General features: G+C 44.3%; 1 protein-coding gene across 3 annotated transcripts in view; it reads right to left on the bottom strand.

The window, feature by feature from the left end:
- NF1 (neurofibromin 1) overlaps positions 1–22,325 on the bottom strand; it is a 155,445-nt gene that overhangs the window by 14,004 nt on the left and 119,116 nt on the right. For all 3 annotated transcript variants that reach the window (XM_080983306.1, XM_080983308.1, XM_080983307.1), the window contains 16 exons: positions 21,150–21,343; positions 19,743–19,883; positions 18,140–18,419; positions 15,747–15,961; positions 14,733–14,794; positions 14,450–14,564; positions 11,295–11,396; positions 9,954–10,094; positions 8,723–8,849; positions 6,345–6,476; positions 5,070–5,205; positions 4,171–4,328; positions 3,658–3,777; positions 3,225–3,352; positions 2,115–2,215; positions 994–1,136 (listed from right to left, as the gene is read on the bottom strand). In XM_080983306.1, the coding sequence (XP_080839432.1) occupies positions 994–1,136; positions 2,115–2,215; positions 3,225–3,352; positions 3,658–3,777; positions 4,171–4,328; positions 5,070–5,205; positions 6,345–6,476; positions 8,723–8,849; positions 9,954–10,094; positions 11,295–11,396; positions 14,450–14,564; positions 14,733–14,794; positions 15,747–15,961; positions 18,140–18,419; positions 19,743–19,883; positions 21,150–21,343 (2,295 nt within the window). The remainder of the gene's footprint in view (positions 1–993; positions 1,137–2,114; positions 2,216–3,224; positions 3,353–3,657; positions 3,778–4,170; positions 4,329–5,069; positions 5,206–6,344; positions 6,477–8,722; positions 8,850–9,953; positions 10,095–11,294; positions 11,397–14,449; positions 14,565–14,732; positions 14,795–15,746; positions 15,962–18,139; positions 18,420–19,742; positions 19,884–21,149; positions 21,344–22,325) is intronic.

Consider the following 22,325-nt stretch of genomic DNA (forward strand, 5'->3'; position numbering starts at 1 on the left):
TACAGCACATGCAGAGACCGCCTTCTTGACCACTGGACCCACTATTATTTGTTCAATCTGCTCAGTCCTTAGAAGATAAGGCTATCAATGGCTCCTAGTCACAATGGTTCTGCCTCTACTGCTGGAGGCAATACGTCTCTAAATACTAGTTGCTGGGACTCACAAGTGGAAAGAGCACTGTTGCACTCAAGTCCTGCTTCCTGGTTTCCCACAGGCATCTGGCTGGCCACTGTGAAAACAAGATATTGGACTGGATGGGCCACTGGCTTAATCTAGCAGGCTCCATCTTATGTTCTTAGGGATGGGGAACCTCCAGGTATTCTTGAATTACACCTCTAATCATAGCTGACCACTGGCTGTGCTGGCTGACTTTGAATCTAAGATGATCTAGAGGGCCACAGGTTCCTCATCTCTGACTGACAGCTACCAAGTGACACCAAAGGGTCTGCTAAAGCAAAAGCAAATGCAGCCGAGGGTGGTTAGGGGAGGAGCTTTGAGCACTGCTACTCCCAGGAAGGACCTTATCCTGAATGAAACACCAAGGCCTCAAGATGATCCACCGGTGAAATTCTGCTCTTGGTGCCTTCCTTCAGGAAAGAAAGGATGGCATCTACCAGGAGCAAGACCTTTTCTGGCGTAAAGGATGGAATATACAATACAGCTTGTGAGGTCAAGCTTCTCTTCTGGTTCCCTGGCAACTAGTAATGAAACAGACCAGATTCCAGGCTTTTGTCTCCGGAGGGAGGGAACAGATGCACTTGGGGGAGCGGGGCTTGATGGGACACACGCCCACAGAAGCAACACTTGGTCATTTTAAAATGGTAAGCCACTTTGTTAACAGTTTTCTGTTGAAAGGCAATCCAATTTGTCTTTTGGAGAAAAGCAAAGTATATAGAATTAGAAACAACCATGCTTGTGGGGTTTAAGCGTTAGCCTTTATTCTATACCTGAGCATCTGAGACCTTTTTTTCAAATGAGATGCAAGATACCTACTTTGTAGATAAGAAGTTTGGTACTGTGGCGGAGATTCTTCATGGTAAACCACGCTCTGCACAATGCCATGAATTGGATTCAATAAATTGGGATCCTGACACTGCGACAACAGGGTATTTATCTTGAAGTCCAATAAATTGTGCCTAGGCAACAAAACACACCATGTCAGTTTATCATTTGTTAAGTTTTCATCACAGTGAGCAAGGTGGACTGTACAGCCTATTTTAGTCAACCAATCTATCCTAACAACATGTGGCTTGCAATAGAGGGCATATGTGCATTACAGAGAGACAGACATCAACAGTTGTTCCCTTTTGCAAGGGAACTGTATTTCTATAAGGCTGGCTAGGGATCTCTAACAGAGCATTATCAGCACCTTTCCAAACTACATTTTTTGAGATTCTTTGGGTGCACAGGCATGGCAGATAAACTCAAGATAAACATGCACTTCCTAACAGCTGACGACAGCTGGCTCCAGTTCATTTTGACTGTAATAGCTGTCCAACTATGAGCCTGCTCTTAAACAGTATACACAGCAAGCTGCACATCTCTATGGTTCTAGGCTTGGGGAACTCATTCCCAGAGATGCACTGGCAAGTGGAGCCACTCCTCTGAACAAATATCAACCTTGAATGGAAACTCTGTAAGGAGTTATCTACCACTTATCCTCACTATGGTGCTTTTTTCATCACTCCACTCAGCTGGAAGAAAGAGATATCAGCAAAAAGTGGAGTCAGGTGCCTATTGGGACACGTAGAGCGAACGTTTGGAGGCCAACAGTAGGTAAAGCCAGAGCCAATGACAAGCACATACAACTAATTATAGTTTTGTCCCAATCCTCTTCCTTGCTGAGCACTGAGACCTAAGGAGGACCAGCCCTGGAACGGTTATAAATGAGAAGGTAAGCAAATGGAGGCTGGCTGAGGAAAGAGTGAAATTGGTAGGGCAGTGCCTCGTTTAACCCAGTGGACCAGCCTCTATTGGTAGACTAGTTCCTAAGGTTTGAACCCCCATTAGATGAATGTAAATTTCCTTTCATTTAGCAGAATTTGTATATCAATTCATCATTAAAAACCTTCGAGCGGGAAGCAGATATGTTGTGAGAAGATGTGAACACTTACACAACAGGAAAGACCTTTGGGAACACCACACTGGCTTCTGCTAAATACTCATACAGGATTCTCTGGTCAAACTCATCTGCTGTATATTTTACTAGTGTTGCCTGTCAAAAAAAAAAAGAAAGCGGGGGAGGGGACAGAAAGAAAGAAAAAGGTCAATATCTAAGTCCTGGTGAGCTACTTGCCTTGACTACTGTGCTTCTAAGACATGCTGGAGGAAACACAATGCAAGCAACTGATTAGATTATGAATCTATTCACTGCAGCAGAGAACTAGAAAACCCAGTTTTTCAATCACTTCCACAGGGGCAACCATTTAAATCTGTTGTGATCTGTGCGGGTGGGAATGGGAAGATATCTTATGAACACTGACCAAATGTGCACATAATTTAACCCAATACAACAAAAACTTTACACAAACAAAATTGGGTCAAATCCCAATTTACCTTGGAGTAGTTCCCCAAACAAAGCTATGAGTCTTTTATCCCTCCAAGGCACTTAAATCTGCTTCCCTGGATCAGTTTTACTTCAAAAGCCCCACAGGACTGCTTTGGTACATTGGTTTGGCCAAATAAGCACCCCAAGGCAAGAAAATGGATTTCTTGGGATGTTTTATGTCCTGGGTGCTTTTCTCTTTACAGAAAGAAAACTGAAAACAGTTAAGAGGCTAATATTTAGGGGTGTCATTTACTAAGGCATGGATAGCAGGTTCTATGAGTACTTTCTGTGTAAATTCTACAATAAAAATACAGGATGGGTGTTTTGAGCTGGACAAAACTGCCTCCTGAATCAGGTCGTTTTGACGTTACTAATAGCAGAAGAACATCAAGTGGGCTGGATGCCTGACAATGTATCACATTTCCAAGCCCCAGGTCATCTGGAGCGACTCTGCCTTGCACTGTAGGATTTTGGTGAGAACTAGGATGGTGTTTCTTGCCTCAGAATTCAGCAAAGCACCAACTTCCTCCATAAAATTCCCAGCTCTACTTGGAGGCACCAGGGGTGAAACTTGGGACCTTTCACACGCAAAGCAAGAAATACTTGCGAACTGCCCATGGTGGGAATCTAACCACACTCCTGAAGACGCCAAGAATGAGATAAAAAGTGCAAGTACCAGGATGGTCAGCAACAGGGCTTGGATTTTGGGATCTGTGAGGACTTCTTCATCCAGGAGGACATTGGACTCTGACACTGATACTTTCTGGAGATGAGGGTGCTGCTGCGGCGATATCCTTTGAGTTTCTGCAGGAAGAGAGCAACGTATTTAATAAGGAAAGCAAGAACGGACAGATCTATTTATTGTGCCATCAGAACAGATGGAAATCACTAGCACGAGAGCAAGTGTGTCTCACTTGAGAGAAAGCCAATATTGTACCTGGGAGACCAGGCTTCAGTTCCCGTCTCAACCATGATTGCCATGTGGCCTCAGGCAAATGATCAATGCCCTAAGATCAGCTGGGTTCCCCACTCCCCTGCTATATTTGCAATCCTTCATATTGCGAGGACATGTTAACTAAGTAGCTGGGTCCAATAGCTTTGTTCCTTACCCATTTCATAATTTTCTGCTACCCTTCTCATTTTGGGAGGTGTGGTGATCCCAGATTCCATTTCTTGTCTTTTAGGCGCTTTTGTGTCAGGCATCAAATGGTCAAAACTCTTTCTTGTACCTATATATATATTTAAAAATCAAAATCAAAGAGCGGGGCGTGGGAAACAGATCAGGAAATGGAAACAGTAAATCGGCATGCACTCACATCCACTCTGTATCCTGCCTGAACAATAATGCTTTGGTATTTGTGGCTGAAAAAATTAGTCGTACATCCAAGGTATGCTGGCAAGTAAGTAGAGATGGCTTACTTTAATAGAGCTGTTAAAGGGTACACATTTTCTTGAGTGGCAGACGACAACCAAAAATGTTTATCCCCTACCCTCCCACAGCTAAGAGAGAAAAATAAAAAAGCGATTAGCCCAGGGTCTCTTAGGCGCAGGTTTGCAGGTCTGCCTTCCTCACACATGCCTCTAACCTAGTGACAAAGAGAGGAGGGAAACTCCCCACTAACCTAGTAGCTTTTTAGTGTTGGCTTGAGAAGGCTGCCCCATATCCAAACTCATGGACTTCCTTGTGCGTGGGCTGATCTGCCCCACCGTTGGGTAACTGGCAGCGAGATGTCTGTCTGAGCCCTTGGGAGAAGACCATGGCTGGTTTTCCCTTAGTGTCCTGAAAGAGGGGACAAACCAAATGTTCAGAAAACAACACACCGCTTATTGTTAAAAGAGCAGAGTAAGACCGACATCAAACCCTCCCTCCTCCTTCAAAAGCAGCCAGCCCCTGACTCTCTCAAAACACTCTCTGCCATGCATGCAGTTCACAGCTCCCCCTGCCCCTGAAATTCAAGTTGTGGGCCCAAACTGGTAAGAGCTGCGACTCAGTGGCCGTTCCAGCTGCCTGCCTCCAAGCGAGAGGGGAGGCAATGAGGTGCCGTCAATTAATCTGGCTGGGACCAACTCCCACATGGTCTTCCCTTTCCTTCCTCTATCATGTGCCTTCAACTTAAAGCATCACACACGCTTCCCTTCCTGTCCACTTTGCCTTTTGCAGATTTTGAACCTATGGTTTGAAATCAGGGACGGGCAACCTGCGGCCCTCCAGATGCTGCTGAACCACAACTCCCATCATGCCTGACCACTGGGCTGGGGTCAAGGGGAGCTGGAGGGCCGCAGGTCGCCTGTCCGTTTTAAATTGTGCCGTGAACACAGGAAGCTCAATACTGTCTACACTGGCTGGCAGCAGTTTCTCTGCAGGGCTTCAAGCTGGTTTCCTTCACCAACCTGAAGATGCCAGTAACAGAGCCCAGGACCTTTGAAAGCAAAGCATGTGAGCTATGTCCTTCCCCAGACAACCTCCTTGATCCCGAGTTAAAATGCACCATCCTATAAAAAGTTTAGGAGGACCCCTGACCTGAAGCTGCCATCGCTGTGATGTATGTGATATGTCTCCATTGGAACATTTTCCATCGAAACGTCTGTCAGGAGGAGAGACTTCCTATGCTTTAGGCTGCACCGACTTCGAACCTCCTCGGACACAGTGAGTAAAGCTTAAATGATAAAAGGAAGGAAACAGGTGTCCAAAGTATATACTTCGCCACAGAATCTCCCAAAGCCTAACAGCACCGTCGTGATATGTAAAGCAAGGCAGGATGTAGCTGCTCTCTTATTACTCAGTACAGGTCCAGAAGCTGCTATTGCATAAAGAATTCAGTATTCCAAGCCTTCTTCAAGGTGGGGCAGGTGGGAATCCAGCTCTTAGGACTCCAAAAGAAGGCTACAAAAACATATTGGCAAGTACTCGGAAGAAGGGGTTCAGGTTGAGCAGAGTCCCAGTGGCGTCAAAATGGGACTTTGGTGCCTTGCATGGCACTTGTCTATTTTCCACGACAGGCAGAAACAGAATCAGTTGCAGAAAATAAGCACAATGCACTCCAATGCGCTTGATTGGCATCATTTTTACAGGTTGCCAAATTCCACAGGGGGCCCCAGGGCACAGTCCAGAGGCACATGATGCTGCCTCCTTGCTGAAGCTAAGCAGGCCTGGGTTTGGTCAGTGCCTGGATGGGAGGCTGCTGGGGAAGCTCCACGTATGCTGTGTTGAGCTCCACAGAATAGAAATTCAATAAAACATTTTAAAAACTTTTTAACTGAGGTCTAGGGACAAAGAGCGGGATACAAATTCCAAAATCAAACAAAAAAGCTTCAGTGATTGGCTTAATAGAAACAAACAAACAAATTTGCAATATAAAATGAGGAGTCGCTCTACAGATCCGTACTGATGAAAACACTCCAGAAACCACCCTATTGAGCTGGGAGAGGCTTTGCTTTTATAAAGCCAGCTCTTCAGGGGTGGGAAAGGGAAAACAACACATACAACGTAGTTCTTCCTTTATTGTATGTTCTTCCAAGGAGCTCAAAGCACTACACTCATTTCTCTCCCCATCCAACTTCATCCTCACAACAACCCTCTGAGATAGGTTAGACTGAGACAGACTAAGGGACCCCCAATCACCCAGTGAACTTCATGGCTGGGGGAGGATTCTGCCGTAATCTAGTGCTACAATCACTGCACCACACCAGCTCTCTCCTTTGTTGTTTACATTTTGTTAATAGCAAAGAGAAGAACGGTCAGATTGGATGCTAGAATTGGATTGGATACAAGCCTAATAGAGTTGGGTTTTTTTACCTGCAAGGTAAGCCACACTCTGGGTATTCACCTCAAACTTGTCACAGTTCCTATGTTTGTTCACCAGAGCGAGGAGCGTGTGTAGAATTCTGACTGTCCTTGCCACGATGGTTGGAGAAGGATGCCGATAGCCTAAACAGGTAAAAAATGCATTAAGCAGTCAATTATCTACAGGGGCAGGGAGATGGTTGCAAAGTATTTTATGGATGGGTGTGTGTGTGTCACACAATGTATTTCAGGGTCTTTAGTGAGGACAGAGATAGGCACCATTCACAGGGACTGAAATTCAATGAAGTTATAATCTGATTAAGGATGCAATGACAACTGTGAGTTGGTCAGGAGTAGCTGCCCATCTCGCTAACCAAATTCAGGTGTTCTAATAAGGAAAATTCGTGTGTGTGTGTGTGTGTATGTTTGGCGGGGGATGGACAAGCACATTGCCTTCTCTTGCTGTTGCCCTCCACATGTTGAAGGGCAACTGTTTGAAGCAGGAAGCCTCCTGCACTCCTGGAAATTCAGGGGTCTACACAGCCCAGAACTTTCAAAAGCAGAAGCAGGCTCACCTCTCCAGGCAGTTGCCCTTCAGATCACAGAGGGAGACAAGAACAGAGGAGAGCAGAGCTAGTGAACTCCTCTCTGCTGCCCCTTGATCACGTTGTGGAATTTCCCAATTACAAGAATGCCTGAATAGGGTTCTGTTGGGCTCTGTCTGCACATTGGGGGGGGGGGGGGGACCTATAGTACAGACTAGATCACCTGAACCTGCCAGGTGCAAGGTGCCATTCCCAACACTGTAACCACTCCCCGCAAGAAGAAAACTAGCATCTCAGGAAGAAGAGTTCTAATCCAGCCTACTCCCTGTTGTGCTGTTTCTCTACCTGCACAGATAATTTCCCATAGGAGAGCACTCCAGGAACTGCTTCCTGGTGCCCAAAAGTGTTCAGTTCATCTACCTTCTCTGCATCCTAAAGTAATGCACACGGTTCTCAACCACAGCTGAGGAAAGGCAAACGGGTAATCACTCTGGAGTCTAATGAATATGAAGATTTATTTATTGTATAAGCACACACATTTAAATGAGGAAAAGACGCACCCACCCACACCCCCCTCCCAATGTGCACACACAGCCCAACCCAAATTTACCACTTGACTATGTGTCTGTTGACGATGCTGAGCCTGGTGGACCAATGGCCTGTCTCAGTACAAGGCAGCTTCCTATGTTCCTAGCTGAATAAGAACATAAGAAGAGACTGCTGAACCAGGCCAATGGCCCATCTAGTCCAGCAACCTGTTCTCATAGCAGCCAAGCAGATGCAAGCAGGACCTGAGCACAAGAGCCCTCTCCCTTCCTGTGGTTTTCAGCAATGGATACAGGCAACCCCTGATTTGGCAGAGCGTACAACAGAGCCCTGCCCTTTTCCGGGCCCGAAAATGGCCCGCACATTTGGCTTTGAACATGTGCAAAACAAGGATTATCTGTATCTAGAAACATTATGGAATACCTCTCAGTTTGCATCATAAAAACATCTTTCAGCCTACTGGCTCTGCTGCTTGTGTTCACTCTTCTCCTGCTCTCTGAGGTCTTGTCCATTTGCTTTCTCCTCCACTTCCTCCTCCCCACAGGTCTCTCTCCTCAGCTCCTTCTCTCCCTCCAAGTGCCGCCAACTGACTTGTCCTTCCCAGCCCTCCCTCCCCTTGCCCTCCATTCCGTTGATTCGGAGGTGTTCTGTATTCTCCACTGCCGCTCTAATGGCAGTGAATAAAGGCGGCCCCTTGGGAATCCTAGGGAACAGGAGACTAAGAGTTTCCTTTTATGTATTAACAGAGAACAAAGCTTTACAGGTATGTAAGATTCACATCATAAATAAGATGTGAAAAAGCAAGCGGAAAACATATCAATAAATGCATCCTCCTTCACAGAATGTCAGCAGAAAGACAACACACACAATCTGTCGTCTACAGCACAAGCAGTCAAAATACTGGCTGTGTTGGGGGCTGCAGCTAATCTGAAGCCAGCTGCCAATCTGATCATGCCCCCCTCTGAGTCTGCCAAACAAACAGAGGCTGTGTGCATACTATGTATTTAAAGCACATTCAAAGCACTTCCCCTGAAAGAATCCTATGAACTCTAGTTCCTTAACGGCGCTTGGAAGTGTCACTCTGTGAAGGGTACAGTTCCAGGATTTTTGTGGTGGGCTGAATGGTGTGCTTTAAGTGTGCTTTAAATGTCAATTACCTGGCAGACTGACCAATGAAACTGCCTCCATAAAACCTGATGGGAAAATGTTTCAGTGAGTGTCTGTAAACAGTGGGACGTGTACCTTCAACTGACATGGTCTGAGACAAAGGAAGCAGGTCCACCTGGGCTACGTGCCTACCTTTTAGCAGATGCCCCACCAAGGCAAAGTTGAAATTGGAGTTGAAATTGAGTCCCACAAAATGGTCCATCTGCTTGCAGTGCCACTCCAGAGGCCTCCTGATCTCCATGAAAACTTCTTCAGGGCTCTGTTGGGAAGCCAAAGTACAGACTATCACAATCATCGGGGGGGGGGGGAGATGCTGGTCCACCGTGCTCATGAATGTCTAATACTATAAAGCGCCAGGCATATAAAACAAAACTATAAGTCTGCTAAAATTATTACGTATTTGGCAGGGCTCACTTATTACAAATTTTATTGCTACGGTTTTCTATTTTGTTTCGTCTGGTATTATTTTATATATTTGCACAAAACTGATTATAATAAGGGTGGGGTTCTCAGGAGCTCCTGAAGCCATGGCAGCCAGGACTCTTGGGAACCATTCCCAAGACTACCTGGCAAATTAGCCAACTCTTTTATCTAATAAAGTCACACCACCAAAACCCGAGATAGGAACCACGGTGGACTCTTGTGGTCCAAAAGAACATCCATGGGAAAGGAGCTTACCATATTTTTCGCTCTATAAGCTCCCCCTCTCTGCGCAGCGCCTCTCCAGCAAAGCGGGAGGAGAAATGGAAGGGGCTCTGTTTCTCCTCCCGCTTTGCTGAAGGAGCGCTGCACAGCTCTCCCTCTCTGCACAGCGCCTCTCCAGCGAAGCGAAGTCAGAACAGCAAGAGGGATCGCTGCACAGCGAAAGCAGCGATCCCTCTTGCTGTTCTGGCTTCTGGGATAGCTGTGCAGCCTGCATTCACTCCATAAGACGCACACACATTTCCCCTTACTTTTTAGGAGGGGAAAAGTTTGTCTTATAGAGCGAAAAATACGGTACTTTGCAGGCTTCCCAGACAACCTGCAGTTCCTCTGGCTCCAGTGTTTTAATGAAGCCTGCAGCACAACTGGACAATTCCCATACACATCATCTTCTATTATTATTACTATTACTATTATTATTAGTTGTTGTTGTTTTGTTGTTGTTGTTGTTGTTGTCATTTTAATTATTATTTTCTCCATTACTATGTTAAATAACCTGAAGTAGAGTGGGGGAATTGCTTCCATTCTCAACACTCAAGTTATCACTCAAAAGGAAAGCAGCACCGTTTTTCAAGCAAGTTTCACCTCCAATTGCCGGCACGACTAAAGAGTATTCAGGTGTGTGTGTGTGTTGATGCTTCCTGACAAGTGGCTGACTTACTTTGTCATTGAATACTCGAAGGTTGTCCAGGGTATGGAGATTCTGCTCGAGGAGAGCTGTGCCTGCTGAATACAGACTGACTTCGTCCAGCTGCAGAACAGCCATGGCCACCCAGAAGAGGGCCTTGTGCATAGGCGAGTCCTGGACAGGGGAAGGAAAAAGCCACCAGGTTGAAATGCAAAACTCACTTCTGTGATGAACAGCCAAAGCAGAAAGTCACACGCTGCATTCATCACGTACACTGGATTCATTTTGCAATGTAAACAACCCTAGCAGCCGAAGGGGGCCTATAACTGGTATAATATATGCAAATTGGGGAGAATCACATTTGTGTACCTGTTGGCTTGGTTTGGATAATATGCTGCGGCTCAGTAAGCCACAATATGTAAAGATGCAAGATGGAGCTAGCTTGTTTTCTACTGTTCCAGAGGTTGGGGCCCAAATCAATGGACTCAAATCACAAGAAAGGAGATACTGACTAAGCCTTAGGAAGAACTTAATGATGGCAAGGGCTGTTGGACAGTGGAATGGGCTCTCTCAGGCGGTGGATTCTCCTTCATTTGAAGTTTATAAGCAGAAGTTGGGTGGCCATCTGTCATGGATGCTTTAGCTGAGATAATTGCATTGCAGAGAGTTGGACCTTTCCAATGCTACAATTCTATGTGATCAAACAGCCTTTTGACCACACATACAGCTACTCTCTTCAGGAAGTCTCTAATTAACCACAGTTTCCAATTTCATCGAAACAAAGAAGCCACAATTACCAGCTCTGAGAAAAGATGGAATCCTAAATTCCACTTCAAACTGTGCTTCAGTATCCTGGGCTTGGGCTGGCAGAGACTGAAAAAATGCCAGGCACTTACTAGCTAAACAACCAACTCAAAATCACCAGCATTTAGCTGTTGGTGCCACACCTCAGACTCAAACACCCCCTCTACACCCCCGCCTGTGGGTGCTCCGATTCCCTCCCTAACTTCCTGATTATGACCAAGTCAAGTAAACTACCATTAGCGCAAACCATAGTTTGCCTCTCAAACAGAACAGAAAACATGGTTTGCTGAGAACCAAGAAGTAAGGCGAAGAAGTAGAATGTGCGAGGGAGAGAATGTGCAAGCCCAAGGAATGGTCCTAATGACATCAGGCCACAGTGTCTTAAGCCAGGCCATACTAAGTTCCACCTGCCAAATATGTACAGCAGCAACATTTAAAAATTCCTCTTCAGCAAAGAAGATGTTCAGAGAGGAAAGACGGGTGGAAGATCTGTGCTTGAGCTACCAGAGCCTCCTCATTCGAACCACCTTGTATTTGCAGAACAGGCTGCTGAGCACTGAGGCAGCTTACCTTATTGAGAAGTGGCTGCAGCTTGGTCAGTGCTATGACCGTGGCTTCTATTAGAACCTGGCTATTGTAGTTATCGGGGCCTTTCAAGCAGCTCTCGAGACCCTGTAATCAAGAAAGGGAAAAGAGGATTGGCTTGTGATTGCAAGGCATGGCTCCCCTTCTCTTTGCTCCAGATTTTAAAAGCTGATTTGCATTGCCCCTGCCCAATAACACAAGGTGGGTTATCACTAGGGAGAGGAGGACTTATTCAGTGGTGGCACCCTAGTTATATGGATCAGTCTTCCTACAGAAGTTCACATGAAGACCTTGTTGCTCCCCCAGGCATTTTCAATAACGTATGTTTCGTGGAGTCATCCTCTTAGCTTTAAAATCTGTGCTTTTAGTTTTTTTTTTTCTTTCATATTTTATATTGCAGAATATGCTTTGGTGGGCAGCTATGTAAATATAGTAAAAATAACCACTGAAATACGAGGCAGAGGCTCTGTCTTTCCTTTTGCATTCTTACTCTCCAACCACTTCCCGCTTCTGTTAATCACAAATGCCTCTGTTAAAGTGAACCTCTCTCACCCCCGTGTCACTATGGCATCACTCCCTCAAAAATGATTTCATGTTTATTTTCATTCTAGCATCAAGCTGTTAGTCTACAAATTACTCCCATCTTTTCCCTTTATCGATCCCTTTCACAGCTGAGCGAAAAGTCTATCTGTTCCCCTCTGCTCTTTCTATTCTTTATGCCACAATTTCCCCCTATTTGTGCAGAAGATTGAGTCCTGTGATGACAACACTTTGCTTTGGACTCATTTGTTCTACGGTCCCATTCAGGACCAACCACAGCCTCTCTCTGCTGTACCAGTAGCATGCAGCTCTAGCCTAAATATGGAACGCAGGAAGATGCCTTAGACCATTGCTCCATCTAGCCTAGTACTGTCTACATTGACAGGCAGCAGCTCTTCAGGATTTCAGACAGCAGCCTCTCCCAGGAGATGCTGGGGATTGAACCTTAGGCCTTCTGCATGCAAGGCAAGTGCTCTGCCAGTGAGCTGTGGCACTTCCCCTTCTGGGAACAAAGAAGCAACAAAGGTACCTCCCAGTTGAAAGATTTAAGCAGAAAACCAGCTGGATATACAAGTAAACCCATTACAAGATCAGAAGAAGAATCTGTATTTGCATCAGCCACTAGCCATAGCAATTTTTAAAAAACCAATGTACTGAAGACAGAGGCAAAAACTTAACTATACAAAATACGTTCTGGAGGTTTAAATCAATAATCAAATAATAGATCTTATTCTAATTGCCCCTGCTGTTTTATTTTTATTTTTTTGCAGTTTTTGCTGTCACCTGATCATCTTGATCTGCTAAAAGAAAGGACACGGTAGCAATGGTTGAGCGACCCGGCATGGACAATAATAGAAGGGTAATAACCTCACTCCTCAAATCTTTATAAAGAGTGCAAGCCAGAAGCACATGAGCCACTGACTCAATACTGCCAGCTCCACAGAGACATAACCATTTCCCCAGTGGATTTTTTTTTAAATCGACCCACAAGTACAGCTGAAGGCAGTATATTCAATATTGTGAAAATGAAAGCATGTCTGTATTATACAATCTATGGGACCTATAGTTTCTTGAAAACACCATGACTTCAGTTTTCTTGTAATTCACAGCTAGCTGTTCTCTTTGGCAGTATCCTGAGAATGCCCTCATCAATCTTTTTAGGCCCACTTTTGCATTACAAGATCTAATATGTTACCAATGGACAAGCAGCAGAATCCTAAGCATATCTACACTGCCTTCAATGGGTCTTACTCTGAGGTAAGGGTGCCTATCATTACAACACAAGCTGTAAAGCAATAGGATAGCAGACTGGCCTCCTGCTGGAATATGCAATATATAGCAGCTGGATCACTACTTTCACATTCTGCCTCCATTCACACAGTGACAGATCCAACCTGTGAGATGTATCCTTTAAGGGCTCCAGGAGAAAACTGAATCGGCTGAGAGGAGTGTTCCTCACATAGCCTGAAAGCCCTGCTTCCCCCTCCACAGATTGTCAGTTTCTCATTTACGGGCTTGTTTCAAAAGTGTCATCAATAGGGTTGGATCCAGGGTTGTTTTTCAGAGTTGGGTTGTGAGCTAAGCACTGTGTAATCCTGGGCAACCAGAATGGCGAACTTATTGACAGCTAAAGTACAATGTGATGGGAAAAATGCCCACTGCCACAAAACATGGCAGATACCACAAGTCCAAGCATTCTATGTAGTAGTACCAGGCCCAGGAGAAGCACATCCAAGTGTGAGGGGGCAGACAAGCACCCCTAAACTTTTGGGGGTCTCTTGAACCACCATAACTCCTCAGACAGTGCAACGAAAAGGCCACAAGACTTCAAGCCTTCTTTTCTATATGCCACAACAGTTGTGAGATTATTACTAGCGAAGAATTGGAAGAAACAAGATTTACCAACTATCGAAGAATGGCAGATGAAGATGATGGACTATATGGAACTTGCTGAACTGACCAGGAGACTCCGAGACCAGAGAGAAGAGATGGTGGAAGAAGATTGGAAGAAGTTTAAGGAATATTTGAAAAATTATGTTAATATTTAAATCTTAGAATAGCTTTGGAAGTGGATATAGGCTGTAGGGTTAGAAGTAGAAGATAGTGTATTTTAAAATAGTATTATCTGTACGTAATAAAATGTGAAGCTTTTTATGGTTAAAGTAAGCGTGATAAAAAAAATGGTTAGAAATCATGATATATGTAACTGCTAAAGATGAGGTAAAAAAAATGGTTAGAAATCATGATATATGTAACTGCTAAAGATGAGGTAAAATGAAAATCAGATGGGGATTTGGGGAAGCCCACCTAACGATGCTTAGAAAAAATAAGGACAAGACAAGAATTTGTTTGTATTGTTTGTTTTTCTGTTTGTGTTGTTTATTTGTGTTATAAAATGAATAAAAACATTTTGGGGGAAAAGAAGACTTCAAGCCTTCTGTGACTGCAGCGTACTGCACAGTACCGAAATGTTTCACAGGAGTTGAATGCTTGCTTGCATTCCAGACAATATGCGTTTCAATGGGCTGAAGTGCCTTAGCCTGGAAATAAGAGCTACATGAAAAGAAAAGCAACAGCGGACAGGAAAGGAGGGTACATACCTTGCTAAGAATCCGGATGATCTGCTTTATCTGTCCGTGTGACACCCGTTTGCTAATGCAGCCAAAGACAACCAGGGCTCTTGGCTGGAGGGACGGATTATATTGGAATGCAAACCTGTGCAGGAGGGAAAGCAGCTATCAAGCAGGCCACGGACTAGAATAAGGCCAACAGTGAAATCGGGTGGGGGTGGGAGATGGCTGAAGGAATAGAAAATGTGACACAGGGGTACCACCAAACACAGGGGTACCACCAAAGCTTGGGGTCGGGGGCAAAATGACCTACTTCTGAGCTAGTTCCGTCCACTGGTCAAGCCACTTGCAGGTCGGAATATCTCTCATACATGCCTACGGAGGAGAAAGGCAAAAGCAACAGTGTCTGAGCAAATAACGTTAAGGTAAAAGCAATATTAAATTTCAGGCGTGTGCTCGCTTTCTCTTTATGATGCTTGCTTTTTGTTTTTTTAAATAAAGCCAAAATAAATGCAACATTACATACGTATAATTGCCTTATATGTATATATATATAAGACATATAATTAGCTGTTGGTAGAGCTCGACTCTTAATCTCAGGGTTTTGGGTTCGAGTCCCACCTGGGTAAAAAATTCCTGCATTGCAGGGGGTTAGACTAGATGACCCACATGGTCTCTTCAAACTATATTATTCTATGATCCCATACCAGTAATCAGTAAACAACAGCTTTCTCCCTATGGATACATTGCCTGCTGTCTTTAACTGCTAAGTTAACAGACACCTTTTGGTGTTATCCACACATGCAGCAAAGGTGTCCTTTGTGAGATACTAAGGTACAAGGCTGGCCACGTGACCCGGAAGTGTCTCCGGACAGCGCTGGCCCCCGGCTCTTAAGTGAGATGGGCGCACAACCCTAGAGTCGGACATGACTGGCCCGTATGGGCAGGGGTACCTTTACCTTTTTAAGGTACAAGGCAGGGAAGGGGAACCTGTGCCCTTCAAATGTTGGCGGTCACCAACTTCCATAACCTTAGCCAGCATGGCCTATGTCAAAGATTATGGGAGTGGTACAATCCACTACCACCTGAGTCTGCTACATGTGTTGACTAAGCCAAGAGCTGCCATTCACTGTCAGCAAGGTCATTTGAAACATTTTCTTTCTTGCTCCCTCCAAATACAAGCCCATGCACTAACTCTTGGCATCACTGATTAAAATTTTTCCTGCCCAGAAACAACCAACCAAAGTTTTAACTGAGTACCAACTACAACCCTGAATTCAAACCACAGATGATGGCACATTCATGGTTTGCCTTGCACATATCATACCTCCATAATCTCCAGCAGAGCTTCTGTCACCGTTTCCAGAGAAGTCAGTGCAAATGTCTCCCTCTCATAGGAGCCGGGAGAGAACGACCGGTCCCGGTAACTGGATCGGAATGCAATGACAGCTGCCGACTTCACCTTGCTTATTCCAAACAGCAAGTAGAACTTGGGGAGTGAGAACTCTGTTAAGCTCAGTCTCAACACTTGTTTGGTCTCCTCTGTTGAAGGAAGTAAAAACAGGTACTTCAAATCTCATTCCATCTGTTTAGATTGAATTGCTAACATACACACACACATGCCACTACAACGTACATATTATGGTAAGTGCCTGTTTTAGGACCTGGCCTGAAATAAAGTAAAACCATTAACAATGTCCTTCCATAATGGTCATGCCTCTGATGGTTCTCCTCATTTTACTTGCCCAGCTCTGGGTGATGTCAACAACCAGTAAGATTCCAAATGCACAACCCACCTGCCCAAGTTGTAGTTCCAACTACCCCTGGAGGACACCAGACTGGGGAGGGTTGGAGCAGACAATACTGGGGTTAGATGGGACAAACAGCCCAGCCTTGTAAATAAGTAGACAAAAGTTACTAGCCTGCAAATAACATTTTTTACTCACTTGGATAAGAAGCTAGCATTCTGCATTTTCATGCTGGCCACAGGAGAGGACACTCTCCCCTCCCAAAGTGCCTAGTACAGAAACCCCTGAATACCAGCCTCTTAGTAAACTAGTAAAAAAAAAAAAGCATCCTACCATGTGTGCTGGCAGAGGGAAGTTGAGGGACTGCTCTTCCACCAATACAGAAACCAGGCAGCCAGATTCCAGGCAGCCCACTTGTGTGCCTACACATAATTCCTTCTCACCTCTGGCTACCAGGTGAGTTATTAAACACAGGGCTGAAATAGTCTGACCTGCTTTAAGGCAGGTATGCGCTTGTAACTGAATCAGAGAGCCAAATAAATAAATAAAATTCACACTGGATGCTTGAGAAGAGGAGGGAAGGTAGGAGCTCAAAGTGGAAAACTTTGGGTGACTTCAGATCAGCAAAGGTAAGAGTAAATAGAGCAGGGAAGCATCTTATCCTGGGCAGAGGAATTCTATTTCATCACAAAGTGGCACTGCCTCTTATGTGGAGACCGCTTTACCCACCACGGGAGATTGAGAATTGCCTAAATGCTCCACATTTCCCTCCAGCTATTGATCTCTACAGTGTATTCTTCTTTAATCACAAAAGCAAAAGGTTGCCCTACAATTTATTTTTAAACCCAATGGCAACACTACATGCATCCCTAATTTACGGTCATGACAGGCAGTCAATTTTGTTCTACCTTACGATGCTTGTAGAGCCTTCAGCGGGAGCGAACTGATCTTAGCATTCCTTAGACCTCACAGTGTGATTTTAAATGCAACACTAAAACCTCACTCTATTAAAACACAAAATATATAGCCCCCAAGTCTAAATTGCAGCTTTGTATAGTGTGACTACATGGAAAATGAGAGAGGAGAAGATAAAGGAGGGCTACAGGGGAAGAGCTAGAGGTCATACATAGCACGGTCAGCAAATATGGAGCACAGGTTCCATTAGCTCTCTTGATATATAATGTATTTAAAATAGAGAGTGCAGGGTTTTGTTTGGTTTTTGCTTACCTTAAACAGTTTCACAACACTGTACATCAAAGTTTGATCTACCATACTGGCTATAATTCAAAGGGCTTATGCAACATCACTTACTTGTATTAGATTTTTAAGCAAGGGAAGGTCTGTGGTATCTAACTCATTTCTCCAACAATTATTAGGAATGTGTTCAAGCACCTTTATGGCTCAGCAGCTGATGAGACAACTCTAAAATCAACCCATCACTACTGAGTTGCCTTCCTATGTTCCGTTTAATGCAGTGAGTGTCACACTCACTGGATATATTGTATAATCGCACCTGATTCTTCAAATAATTTATGTGCACTAGCCTAGATCTTTGTTCCTCAACAGGTATCTTGCGACCCAGATAAGGCTTCTCAAAGCCTTTCCCCTTCCTTGCTGTCAGGACTGTCCCTACTTTGATGGCTCCTAGAAAATCCCGGTCCCGATTATTATGTGCAGGCAGGCAGGCTCATGAGCACAGCTGCACAGCAGGAGAAGAAAGCACAGTGTTTAGGAGGGAGGCACTCACAATTCCTGCAAGTAGCAGAGAGAGAAATGTAGGGACAACAGAGACGGGACGGAAAAAGGCAGCAGGTAGCTGCTCATCACTGATACAGACATTTGACGTACTCAAAATTTATACTGGACCCTGCTGACCCTTTAAATCTGCCCCAAGGTCAGCTGCTAGGAAACAAAGTACAAGTGTAAAGGAGAGATCAACTCAGTCAATAAAACCATCTCGTAAAGGACTTACCACTAAAGTGGAGTTGTGAACAAGTGCACAGAGAATGAATGATGTTGATGACCAGGCCATGGGTGGAAGCTCTAAGGGAAAGAGGACCGGTGGCCACCAACAGAGTAACTACATGGAAGAGGTAGGGGAGGTGTGCAGCCACATCGAGTGAATTGTTAAAGGACAGCATCAGCATGTAACGGGCTAGAATGGCAATATCATCCCACATCAGGTGCTGCTCTAATGTAGGAGTTGGAGACAGACAGGTCTTGTCGATTATTTTGCACATCCTTCCAATTACCTGAAAGGGAGCAACCAGTCACTTTTAGTAAGGAGCGCTCTACGTTCAGAACAACAACAAAAGGTAGCATCACAGTTCGCCTGAGGGACAAGGTGTTCCCGAGGGGCACTTGAAAGAACCGTCAAGAGGGGAAAGGGACAGGGGAACAGAATCCGAGACTCCCAAAGAAAGAGACATTGTGCTTGTCAACAGCTGTTGGTGCGTATCCTGACATTTAGGTTTCTTTTCCACTGTTAATCCTACATAGGATTCTTTTCAAGTTCCTCCTTGAAACACACCTCTTCCAGCAAGCCTTTGGGCTTAACCTGTTAAGGCATGTACAGGTGTACCTGCAACGAGGAACAGATGCAGACTTTATAGCTGCAGGACTAGTTCTTCCCTGCAACCCCACATTTTCCTTCCTCAACTGACATGCACAGTGGCCAAATCAAGAGTTGTTCCGGCTTTTCCGCCCCCTCGCCCAAATGCTTCAGGCAGGCTATCTGCTTTGCTCTGATTTCTCACCCCACAAAACATCTGCTCTAAATGGCACCAAGGTTTGTTCAGGGCTATGGAAAAGCCTTTCTTCACTTCATGAAAAAATACTTTAAAAACTGTTCTGATGGATGGCTTTATGACCAATGTTAGGGCCAACCAACCATTGCTGTACTCAAAGGGAAAAATAGAATCTGAATGCTCTACACTATTGTTGGTATTTGTGACACTTTATGTTTTTTTTAAATTGACATGCTTTTAATTATTATTTTGTCTTTGTAAACTGCTTTGAAATTTATTTGGGATGACAAGCAGCACAGAACACGTAGATTTAAATAAATAAATAGCACCTTAAGCTTCTACAAGTGGACTCACCACTGAAATTAGTGTCAATTCACAACTGTAACAAAGCCTACAGCTAGGAAGGATTGTTGCCTTCAGAGTCATGCTTGTGCTCTTCCCAGAACATCTGGCTGACAACAGACAGGACTAAATAGATCTCTGGTTTGAACTAGCAGGTCTCATCTTATATTTTAATGTTTTAGTGCCCTATCGACCAACATGAACTGACTACCACACAGCCAACAGTGTTGTGCTGCCTCTGTTTGAATTATCCTGCGCTCTGCCTGCTGCCCCAACAAAGCAGGACAGAGAAGGGAGCTAACCCTTTCCTTCTTTAGGAACTACCTCCCTTATGGTTTGCAGCTTTCCCCTGAAGATTAATATAAGGAAGGATGGAGGGCAGGGAGTGATGACTTCACACGACCATACCGTTTCTTTTCAGATGTGGAGAGACAGTGTCAAAACAGTTCACTAGTTTTAAACTGGTTAATGAAGAGAAGAACTTACTTTACTGGAAACCAATTTCACGTTTCCAGATGCCAGAGCTACAGCTGTGTCTGCCATAACCTCCGCTTTGATGGATCCCAATCCCCCTGTGGCACTGGTTTTGATGAAACTGTCCAGCACTACGTCAAGCAGGTCAGTAATCTGTTGTAAAATACAATAAATCATTTGCATCCGTTAACATAAGAACTTCAGCTGAACCTCACAGGAGGCTCTCCACAAACTATTTGCCATCCATCCACCGCAATCTTCGACTGGAGAGAGCCCTTTTCCCGTGATGGGTTCTTGTATTTTGATTGCTCTCCCTGGAGAAGGCTGCTGGGTGCCTTTGCAGCTATCAGACTCCAGGTAAGGGCACTTCCCATACTTTTTTAAAAAAGTCTCATGCTGGCATTTTTACTTAGAGCAGTCTTCTTTGACTATCTACCTGTGCAAGCAAGCTGCTGCTCTTTGCGTGTGCTGTGTTAGTTAGTTTGCTTCATTTTAATAATCCATTTATTTATTTTTAAATGGTACTTTTGCATTTACTACTTATCAGGTGACCTGGAAATGCAAGACTTTTAATGGTAAGATACAAATTTTGTCAAACCAACCAACAGGTGATCTCATAGCTTTTCCTACCCCCAAGTTGGGAATGCTTAGCATATTGCCACCATGGGATCCTTTGGGACAAAGAGTGGGATATAAATAATAATTAAAAAAAAACAAGGGGGGGGGAGGGACCTGAAGCAATCCAGAGACACAAGGGAACACCAACAGCAGCAAATTGTTAGGAACAAGGAGAGCTGAGCTAAGAGGGAAGAAACAGAGCAAAGGACTAGCCTGAGGAGAAATATTAAGGGAACTTAAGCAATCCACTGAATTTGATGAAGGCAAGAAGCAAATGAGAGGATCATGGGAGTAGCCTACTTCCAAAGAGTTTGTTCCTGCCTTGACCAGAAGGTGGAGCCTAAACCCATTCTACTAGTCCTGCTGGCCAAACGGAAGTAATATTACAATTTATTACACTATTAAAATAAATGGCTTTCTCAAGACCAGCCACATTTCCATACCTAAGCCAGAATCAAACACGGAAACCGTAAAAAATCAACTGATTCAACAGATCTCCCTCAACAGTTTCAAACTAGATGCTTACTTTTTTGGAAGATTCTGAATATGACATTTTGAGCCCCTTTCCTTCCAAGGTCCAGCAAAAAATAACAACAGATGTTGCAGAGATGGTTCAAAGATAACAAGAGTTGGATATTTAACATGAATTGCGAACACTTAAGGTAGACATAAATTTATCTTTATTTGTGACTCTAGCAAGACTGGAAGCAAACCTTCTTGTAATTAATACTTAAGCGACTGTCAAGGACATCGTTTCTCCCATAAACAAGAGAAGATATGCAACATAAAAAAAGGCAATACCTGGCCCAAGCTCCCCCATATCTTGGCTTGAATGGAAGGGTACATCTGCTTCTCATTTATGGTCATTGTGATGAGCTTATCGAGAATAGCAGTGACTCGCTGGCGTTTGGCATCGTCATTGTGTTTGCAGAAGCGGACCAGATTCAACAACCAGGGGGTCATGTATTCCAGACAGAGGTGTTTCAGTTCAATACCTGAAATAAAATGCATACATATATACATACATATTGTAGTACGTGTGGAGGTCTGAGAGAGGGCGTTTCTCCCTTAGAATAGGCAGAATTCTGTGCAAAAGTTTTCAAGGTTATTATCCTATAACATTGTCCAATGAAGATTACTAGAAAGAAGGAACGACATCTGGGATCCAAAAGAGAGCAAATAGTTCTTCTGCACGCTGCCAAAGGTGACTTAGGATGGGTATTTCTTGAAGTGCATCTTCCCATGCTGCATGGCAAACTAACTTTAAAATGGAGGGAGTTTTCAATAGCAGTTTGAGATGTGGCACTGAAGAAAGCTGGCAATTCTGCTGGGGCAAACAGACCCCTTGGAAGTGCGGACTAACCCTCTGGAAAAACAGGGGCATACATACCACAACGTATGGACTGGGACCAGAAGGCCTAAACATATATTACATTTCATGTGAAGGGCAACCACATGAGAACTGGTCTATTTAGTCCTACCCCCCCCCCCCAATCCCATGAAATGCTCTAGAGCCATCATTGCCAAGTCTTTTAAGTACCAGACCTTTTTGTTTACTCAGGCCTCTTGTAATTAAGTTGCCTCCTACGGTAGTCTTCATTTATTAGTGGGATGGGTAGGACTTGTCCCTATTGATATATTATTGGATGCCCGTTCGACGTATTTTGCATTGTTCATTGTTTTAAATTACTCTTAATTGGTGTATTTTATCTTGTAAAGTCACTTTGAGGCTTTTTCTGTTGTAATAAAGTGATAGAAAAATGTAAACAAACAAACAAACAACAACAACAACAACAACAACAACAATAATATAATGCACTCAAAGGCAGCCCTTCAAAAGAGGGTTACGGGGCTGGAGACAATAGACTTCAATCTACACATGGTCATTCATACACAAGCAAGGCCAACATCCATGGGCTCAGGAACATCCAACCAGCACGAAAGCTTGCAGTCTAACACTGTATCCCTTTGATGTCA

This window comes from Podarcis pityusensis, assembly GCF_964106645.2.
Source record: "Podarcis pityusensis genome assembly, chromosome: 15".
In the NCBI taxonomy this organism is placed as follows: domain Eukaryota; kingdom Metazoa; phylum Chordata; class Lepidosauria; order Squamata; family Lacertidae; genus Podarcis; species Podarcis pityusensis.